Below are 9,171 nucleotides of genomic sequence, written 5' to 3'. Positions count from 1 at the left end.
CAAGATAATTACAGTTTTGCCACTAACTTTGTCATACATTTTGATTGCTTTATCTGATGAGTTATAATTGTTGCCATAGCTTGATAGAAAGTTTTTGAGTCTTCTTTGCATTGATATAACTTCGGTGTGAATTGGAGATCATTTAGATGGTTACATTTGAAAAAGAAAAAAAACTCCCATACCTTATGAACAGTGATTCTATGATTTGTGTTGCATGTTATTGCATTAGTTTGATGAAAATGCACCATGTGTGAAGCTTTGTCCCTTATTTCTCTTCTAACTTTAGTCACCAACAACTCCTTAGAGGAAACTCTTTAGGAGAAAACCTAATTATTCCTTTCCTTCCACAAATTGTATATAGTGCAAGCCAAGCCAATTCTACATGTGGTGTTTTTAAGGTGCTTAGCCTTCCACTCATGAGAGATCCTCTCCACATAGCTTGTCCAAGTTTACATGGAGTAATTTCGGCCACAACCTTCAAGTTTGCTATTCCAAACCATGCAACTATAATCACATTTGAAAAATAGGTGATCAATGCTTTCATCTTCTTTATTGCAAAGGACATACATAACTCCATCCATTTTGCCCCATCACACTAGCTTGTCCTTGGTAATGAGCCTTTGTTTCATAGCCATCCAAGTAATGAGGGCGTGTCTCAGGATAGAATACTTGTGCCATATTATCTCATGCCATGGTGCTAGATCCTTCCTTACTCAAAACTTCTCCCACGTATTAGTACAAATGAAGCCCTTGGAAGCATTTACCATCCAATTTGTCATGTCATCTCCATAAGTAGGGTTGCCTGTCATTCCTTGTTTTATTTCCATAAGCTCAATGGTATTAGTGCATGACCATTTCCTTATATTCTCATCTATGATGGAACTCACCTTCAAATAAAAACCAATCCCAGAAATATGGATTGCTCTTTCCCTATACTTCTTAATAAGGAGGACTTCACTCTACCAATTATCGAACCAAAGATGGATGCCCCTTCCATTGCCTACTCTGATCTTTATGTCTCTCTAAAGCTTTTTTCTAATCTTCGATATTTTTCTCTAAGCCCAAAGGGAGTCATTATTGGTTTTAACTTCCTAAAAGCTTTTGTTTCTTAACCTAACCACTTTCACCCCATTTACCTATATAGAATGACTCATAGGTTGGGCAAGATTCCACACATGTCGTGCTATTGTGGCCTTATTCCAATCCTTGCACCTCATGAGACCTAATCCCTATTCTTCTTAAGGGATACAAATGTCTTCTTAAGCTATTTTGACCTTACTTTTATCAAGGCCCACACCCACCCAAAAGAAATCTCTCAATTTACTATCAATTTCACTGTGAATCTATGATAGGAAGGTGAAAATAGTTGTCTAATTTGTTTGGATACTAAAGAGAAAGGACTAATCTACTCGCATATGAGAGGAATTTGGTCTTCCAAGAGTTTTTTTATTTAAAATTTTCTCCAACAAAGGTTTGCAATCACTATAAGAGAGCTTAGAATCTATCATAGGGGCTCCAAGGTACTTGAATAGGAAAGTACCTTCCTCCATACAAAGGATCAAACCATATCTTTGTCTATCTTTATTGGAAATCCTTGAGAGCCATCTATTAATTTTGATTGTTATTGTCAAAGGTAAAATCATAATTTTAAAATTTTATTTAAAGAAAGAATAATTTATGTCCATTTCCCACCTTAGTTTTGAAAACTAACAATTTTCCTCCTCAATTTCAAAAAGAAGTTACTTTTTCACCCATATCGATTTGAGTTTCTAGGGTTTGCATATTTTAAGGTAAATACCCACCCTTTCAAAATTTAAAACATTGCATTTATAGCCCCAAAAATTCATTCCCTTTTTTTGATGACTGTTGTTTCTGGCAATTCCCTCTAATGCGTCGCCAACCTCACCATCAGTAAGCCCTCTCCCTCCCCGATAGTTTTTCGATGCAAAAACCACCAAAAATTTGGCTAAAAAAGTTGGACTTGTTGCATGGATTTATGCAACAAAATTACACAGATTCGTGCACTAGAGCTGTACATTGACCAATACACAACTCAGTCGAACAACATCGCATGAAGCTAAATGTTGTCCAACTTAGCTATGCATCAACAAACATATAGCTTAATCACACATATTTGTGCGATTTTCCTACACAGATCCATGAGACAAATCTGACCTTTTTGGTTGGATTTTTTATGGTTTTTGCATCAAAAAACCACTGAGAGGGAGAGAGTTTATTGGTAGTGTGGTTAACGATGTGTTAAGAGCAATCACTAGGAAGAACAATTGTCAAAATGAGGGAATAACTTTTTGGAGGTGTAAATGCAATGTTTTGAATTTTGAAATGGGTAATTGTTAACTCTAAAATATGCACACCCTAATTGGTGGGCGTGAAAAATTAAGTTTTTAAATTAAGTTAGGGAAAATTGTTAGTTTTCAAAACTAAGGTGAGTAAGTGTTTTTAAAATTAACTTTTTGAAATAAATTATTATTTCTTTAAATAAAATTTCAATACAACTATTTTACCCCTAACAATAACAATAAAAATTAATAAATGAGTAAGTGTTTAAGCTTTTTAAAGTTAATGGGTAAAAACTTAAGAAAAGAGTAATCTTTGAGTGAAAATAAGTCCTTTGGCCATAAAAAACTGATGTTATATGATGTGTATATCATATGATATGATACGTATAAATAAAATTAATGATATAGTGCGATACACCCTTTTAAACTAAAGTGGACTGGTTGAATTCAAAACTAGGTCACCTAATCGGATTTATTTCCTTATTGTAAAACAATAATGAGTTTCTTATTGTAAAGTTAGCTATTTTAGGGTCGAATCCAAATTGAGTTGATTTAGTCTTAGAAGCTAGCCAGCTCAATCTAGCTTAATTTGAATTCATTTGATTCTAATTCAAATTGGAAGGTTCAACTCATTTCTATATTAAATCGAACTCAAGCTAAGAGATGTTTGATTTGGTTTAATTAGATTCAACTCAAGTTTGTTTTGAATTTATGGCTCAATTTGACGGTTCAAATTCGTGGCCTGATCTAATCTGATTCATGGATCGAATAGGTGATTTTACCTATTATTTAGGTAAAACAATGTTAGTTTTTCAAAAAGTCATAAACATGAACCATAAATTCAAGCTAAACTGAACTATAAATTCAAACTATGAATTCGAATCAAATTGAGTTACAAATTTGAATAATAAATTTGAGTCAAATCAACCTATAAATTTGAACCAACAATTTGAACTATATATTTGAATCAAACTCAAGTCACTCTTAATTTTGACTCAACAAACTAGAACCGAATTTAAGCCACCTATTTAACTAAATTGGTTGGGTCAAACTCAAAACCTTGTCACAAATCAAATCTATTTTCTAATTGTAAAGTTGAGTATGTAATTAATTAGTTTCATAAACGTGATAGAAGTTCGAACACAGAACTTCTCTAAAAAAATTTTAATATTTCATCAGTTTTACTAAATTCTCTAATTAATTACTTTTTTTATATTCTTTTGTTGATTAAGCTAATAACAATTTGACATTAAATTTCATAAACAATTTTAGTTATTTATGTTTTGGAAATATTAGTGATATTAAATTAAAATGAAAAACATAAAAAAATTATTAATTTTTAAAATTTTTATTATTTTATTTGAAAAAAATTATATTTTAATATACAAGACAATACACAATCCGAATTTATAACTTTTCAGTAGGAGTGGCTCATGTTTAAATTCACTCGCCGTCATATGTTGTTTGCTTTGTATTTTTGTTAGGCTTGGTTACATGTGGTGTCGAAGTTGGTTATTATTATTATTTTTTTTTTCGGTTTTTTGGTTAAATAAGTATATATTAAAGAAAACCGAAATGAACGTGGAGAATAATTATATTACGTGGAGAATGGACGTAAAAAGGTTGGTTTTGACCTGTATTCTCTCTTCTCTCTCCATGTCGCCTTGTAGGTATCCTCTTTCCCACGCCAGCTCCCAGCCTACGTCTGTGTTTTTTTTTTTTTAAATAAATTTGTTCTGTTATTTAAAATATAACATGAAGGACTTTGATTTTATTATTAGAAAAAAAAAAAAAGAGTTTGCTATGTTTGCCTATTTTGTAATAATTTTAGATTTTTAGACTCATATTTGTAAGTAATGAATTTTTTCGGGCAAATTAGCTATGCACAGGATTCTTGCAAGTTATTTATTATTTTTTTCTTATTCATCTATTTTTTTCTCTTCAATATCAAATATATAAAATACCTATTATAATTTCATATATTGATGTGGTTTTAGTTCAAGTTCAAATATTAAGTGAGTTATATCAGGATGATCAAGCAAGTTCAATTCTAAACACAACTCTAAACTACCATATCTTAATAGAAAAATAAGTTTCAACCAAATAGGTTTCAAGAGAAACTTCGATCAAGGGAGAAAATGATAAGAGATAGGAGTAAGAACAAGCAAGTAACAATTTAACCAATAAAGCAAGGCCTAAAGGGAACCCACCAACCTTGAATCACCACCAATCCCTTGGTCAACAGTTGGATAAAGGGGGAATTTGCAAAACATTTGCAAGGAAGATTTTCTTCAATATTCAAGCCAAAAAACGTACATCACTAGAGAAGCCTTTAAATAGGCTTCAAATTACATTTAAATGAAACCTAAATGAAGCTAAATTATATTTCAAGCTCATTTCAAAGTCATTTGGCTCTAATCTTCATGTTAATCCCAAAGAAGAATGTTAAGCAAGGGAAGGTCAAATTGTCATGAATTGCTTTGCCAATAGAAATAATTCCTAGAGTCATGTGATATGTCAACTCTTGTCTCCTTCTTTGAGCTTCTTTGACTTGCTTAGCTTCACCCAAGGCAACTAATAAACTTAATTACACATAGTTTAACACAAACAACAAGTAAAGTGCATAATTAGATAATAAAATGCATAGAGCTAATTAAACTCTCTATTAGACTTGTTGGATTTTTAATGGACCCAAGTGATAAGAGAGTGACCAAAGGGGGGCTTGGGACTCCAAAATGAAGGTAGAGACGAAATGAGCTTGAACATAGCTTGGGTTTGTGCTTGCCTCTCTTCAAAACAAGGTTTTGGACTTCACATTTCATGTAGGGTCGAATTTGTCAAGTGATGAGATTGGACTTGGTATTCTTCTATTGGTCTTGATTGGATTGCACTTGATGGAATTTTAGATGGACTATAGACCAGACATGGACCTTCAATTGGATATGGGTTTGGATCATATATTTTTTGACATAAAATGAATTCAAATCTATCGTAAAATTAAAAAATTTATTATGTTAAAAACAAATTTAAAGAATATAAATATAAATATTTTGTTATAGATATTTATTTTATGCTCAATACTAAAATTATTCTAATTTATTAAAAATACTTTTATTATTTGAGATAAATTTTTATTTCTCTACTGAATACTTATATATTTGAAGAAAAAATATTAAAAATTATAAAATAAATATATTAAAATAATAAAAAATTAATATTAATAAGTAACCTATGAATTGACTCATACCTACAAGGTTAGATATAGATTTTAAAAACCATTACTTATATAACTAGATTTTTTTTTAATTCGTGCTTGTTTTACCTGCACAAGTACTGTCCCACTATATCATGTCTATTTTCTAAAAAATAGAGATTAATAAACTCAGTTGGACTTTATTATTATCATTATTTTTTTATTCAATGATAAAAAAATTGGACCAAATGTAATGAAACGTTTTTACAATTGAAGAGCCAGATTTACTTAAAATATTTTGAGTTTGCAAAATAAAAATTATAATCGAACCAAAACTTTTACAAATTTACAAAATAAAATAACTCATAGATAAAAATTATAAACCAAAACAAAAATTACAAAACAAAAATTATAATCGAACAGATTTTTTATAATTTTTTGAGGCAATGAAAATGATTATTAGAGAATAGATTTTTTAATGGGAAAGAAAAATAAGATATTGATTAAAATAACTCTTTTTTTTCTCTATATATATATATATATATATATATACTCACTTTTTTTTTATTATACATATATAGTTTAAAGCATAAAATACTTAAAATACTTTTAGGTTTTGTATTGATTTAGTCAAGACTCACCAAGTTAAATGTAAACTCATCCAATTAAGATATAAAACTCATACACTCACTTATTCACCCAATCAAGACTGAAATATTAGGTGAAATAAAATAAAAATGTGAAAAGAAGGTTGGCAGGGTGGTTAGTCGATCAGTTGGAATTAATTTATTTTTAAAAATTGATTAGTCAATTAATTTATTTTTAAAAATTAGTTGGCCTAATGTTTGGGCGCTTGACCAGCGTACCCATCCAGTCAATTTCAAATCTTATAATTTTCTTTTTTTAAAGATAAAATCAATTTAAAAAATGATTATATTTGTATAATAAGAATGATGATTATATATATATGAAAAATTAAAAAATAGTTATTTTAATCAATATTCTAAGAAAAACACATCTAGTCGTGGCACATGAGGAGCATTACATCAAACGTGACTATAACATTGCCAAGTCACTAGACTCAAGTATTATACTCAAGCCAATTTTAAACTCATTATTGTTTGAGTTGCATGTAATATTAATAAATCCCTTAAATTTAAAAACAATTACACTTACATTTTTTAAATTTAAGTCTCATATTTTGAATGTAAAGTAATTGACAAATTTACAAATTACATGTGATGTTTAACTGAAATATATATTGTAAGTTGCGTTTGAGTCACTTTTATTTTTAAGCTCAAATTTGAATAAATTATTATTATTTTATCAAATTCCAGATCAAGTCCTATGCTTACTCTATTAAGCGTAACTCAAGGTAAGCAATGCTCAATTTGACTCATTTGCATCCTTGGTACAAAAAACATAAAAATCTATACAATAATTGGAACTTATAATTGTAAATATTTTCATAAATTTTATTAGGAAAATTGTGAGTTAAACTCAATATTTGTTTAAATTTTTTATCGGTTAATTTATGAGCATCAAAATTTTCATTTTTCCAAGTAATCTTTTTCCAATGTTTCCATCAGTCAACCAAACCCTTCGCTATATATACATTATACCAAACACCAAATACAGAAACTTTATACAATAATTAGAACTCATAATCCAAAACACTTATATTTCAATCAAAACATTAAAAAAGAGAGAGAGAGAGAGAGAGAGAGAGAGCAAGCAATACACAAAATGACTCTTAAAAGGCAAGATTAATTAAATTCAATGCTAATTAAGTTCGCCAACTCCAAAGACTAGTAAATATGAATTCATCTGAAACATCACCATCTTGGTTCTCCAAATGTTGAGGATTGGAGTAAAAATTTTCACTCAAAATTAGTTCATAAACCTTGTCTAGTTGCTCATGGAAGCTGGCTTGTGGCTGCTGCTGTTGATGATCACCAACAGAATTTGGTTGATGATCACTAACAGAATTTGGCTGCGAATTCATTGTTGAACTACTACTCCCATGACCACCTTCAAATTCATTCCCAATGTATACATTTCTGATATTCTCCAACTCCTCTTGCACACTTGGTTTTCCTTTGTATTTGATCTTACAAAGTCTCCATTCCTGCTCAAATTCATTTAAACTTAACTCATAATGGAATATTAAAAGGTGTGATTAATAAAGTAAAAAGAGACAAACCGTTGTGTAGGAGTGGAGATTATACTCATGCATGATCCAATTGGTTTTCACAGCTTTGTCACGCCTTCTTTCATTATCAATAAACCTGAAAAATGTTAGAGGCCTCTTGTAACCCTTCAAATTCATATTTTTATCATAAATTTTCTTAACATGGCTTGTCGCTTTCCACCATCCTCGACCTCCCACTCCTCGAGACTCATTCTTTTTAGTGCAGAAACAATATTTCTCGTTTTCACCCACAACCAAGCTGTGTTCCCCTATAACAATTAGTTAACAACATAAACTTAATGAGTTAATCCATCTTTGGAATACTTGGTGTACACATTTTAATTAAAAATAAGAAATATAAATTACGTAAAGAGGAGAAATATATGGGATTCAGAGGGAAAGGGATAAACAAACATTGAAGAAGTTGAGGTTCATGCTCATAAACATTTCTCTCAACAATGAAATTGAAATGAAGAGGCATTTGGTGACCAGAAGCTTTTGTTTCTAATATTTGGATGACCTCTTCATCAGTTGGATTGAACCTGAACCCAGTTGGTACCATCTTAAATTTTTAATTGCCTACTGCTTCAACTATCCAATATTTTTTATATATAATCAAAATAAGCATTCATAGTCAACGCAAAGATTATATAAAATCTGTGAGAAAAGACAAGCTATCGTATAATCTTTACATATTTAGACAAAGAGAAGACAAACTGTTAAAAAAAAGCAGTAATTAAATAAAATTTAAACAGATTTTCCAGTTATACAGGAACCCACCAGGGGAGCCTTGAATTTCATTAATTATCCTCTAGTAGTATTCATCAATGACTTGCTTATAGAGGAGAATATTCTAAAATTGAGTTTGTTTGATATAAAATTTATATATTTAATAAACAATATAAAAATTTAAAACTGCATTTAGGGATTGCAATAGATAGGGAATTGATATCCCCGTCCTCGCCCTCATAGAAGATATTAATCTCTATTGCTATTACAAAGATTATAAAAATTTTTTGTCCCTTCTCTGCAAAGAAAAATTTTCTTCCCATTTCTACAGGAAAAAACTCATTCCTCATACCTACTAAACACAACATAAATATATTAAATAACAAAATTAAATAAAATTTACACTAAATTATTATTTCAAATGTCACAAATATCATATATTAACTATCTTAATATGCATAATAAAAATATAAATAAATTTGAAAAATATAAATAAATTTGAAAAACATAAATAATAAAAAATTATAAATATATATTAATATTTTAAACAAAGATATTAATATAAAGAGGTAGAAATGAAGATAGGGATAGGGACAGGGGCAGGATGAGGAAGGGACACATATATCCCCGTCTCTGATTACAAAGATTTTTTTCATCCCTTTTCCTATTTATGTTGAAGAATCTCCTTTTTGTTAGGGTCAGAAGGCTTAAATTTGAATCAAAATTATCATCTCTAAGTGTATTTGGTATAAATCAAT

The 9,171-nt window shown here is 29.6% G+C and overlaps 1 protein-coding gene across 1 annotated transcript; it reads right to left on the bottom strand.

Annotated features, from left to right (window-relative positions):
- Window positions 1-7,279: 7,279 nt before the first annotated feature.
- Window positions 7,280-8,246, bottom strand: LOC123195653 (NAC domain-containing protein 19-like). Its single transcript, XM_044609472.1, has 3 exons — window positions 8,099-8,246; window positions 7,697-7,953; window positions 7,280-7,621 (listed from the first exon to the last, which is right to left on the bottom strand). The coding sequence occupies exons 1-3, from the start codon at window positions 8,244-8,246 to the stop codon at window positions 7,280-7,282; spliced, it is 747 nt and encodes a 248-aa protein (XP_044465407.1).
- Window positions 8,247-9,171: the final 925 nt, after the last annotated feature.

Source organism: Mangifera indica, chromosome 14 (genome assembly GCF_011075055.1).
Source record: "Mangifera indica cultivar Alphonso chromosome 14, CATAS_Mindica_2.1, whole genome shotgun sequence".
NCBI classification, from domain to species: domain Eukaryota; kingdom Viridiplantae; phylum Streptophyta; class Magnoliopsida; order Sapindales; family Anacardiaceae; genus Mangifera; species Mangifera indica.
This window is presented reverse-complemented; position numbering and strand designations above follow the sequence as displayed.

Bases quoted from the DNA above. Each gene is read 5' to 3' on its own strand.
- LOC123195653 (XM_044609472.1), bottom strand. From the start codon at position 8,246: ATGGTACCAACTGGGTTCAGGTTCAATCCAACTGATGAAGAGGTCATC. The intron at 7,954-8,098 runs GTTTGTTTATCC...TAATTGTTATAG, and splicing joins TGAACCTCAACTTCTTCAAT to GGGAACACAGCTTGGTTGTG. The intron at 7,622-7,696 runs GTTTGTCTCTTT...GAATTTGAGCAG, and splicing joins ATCTCCACTCCTACACAACG to GAATGGAGACTTTGTAAGAT.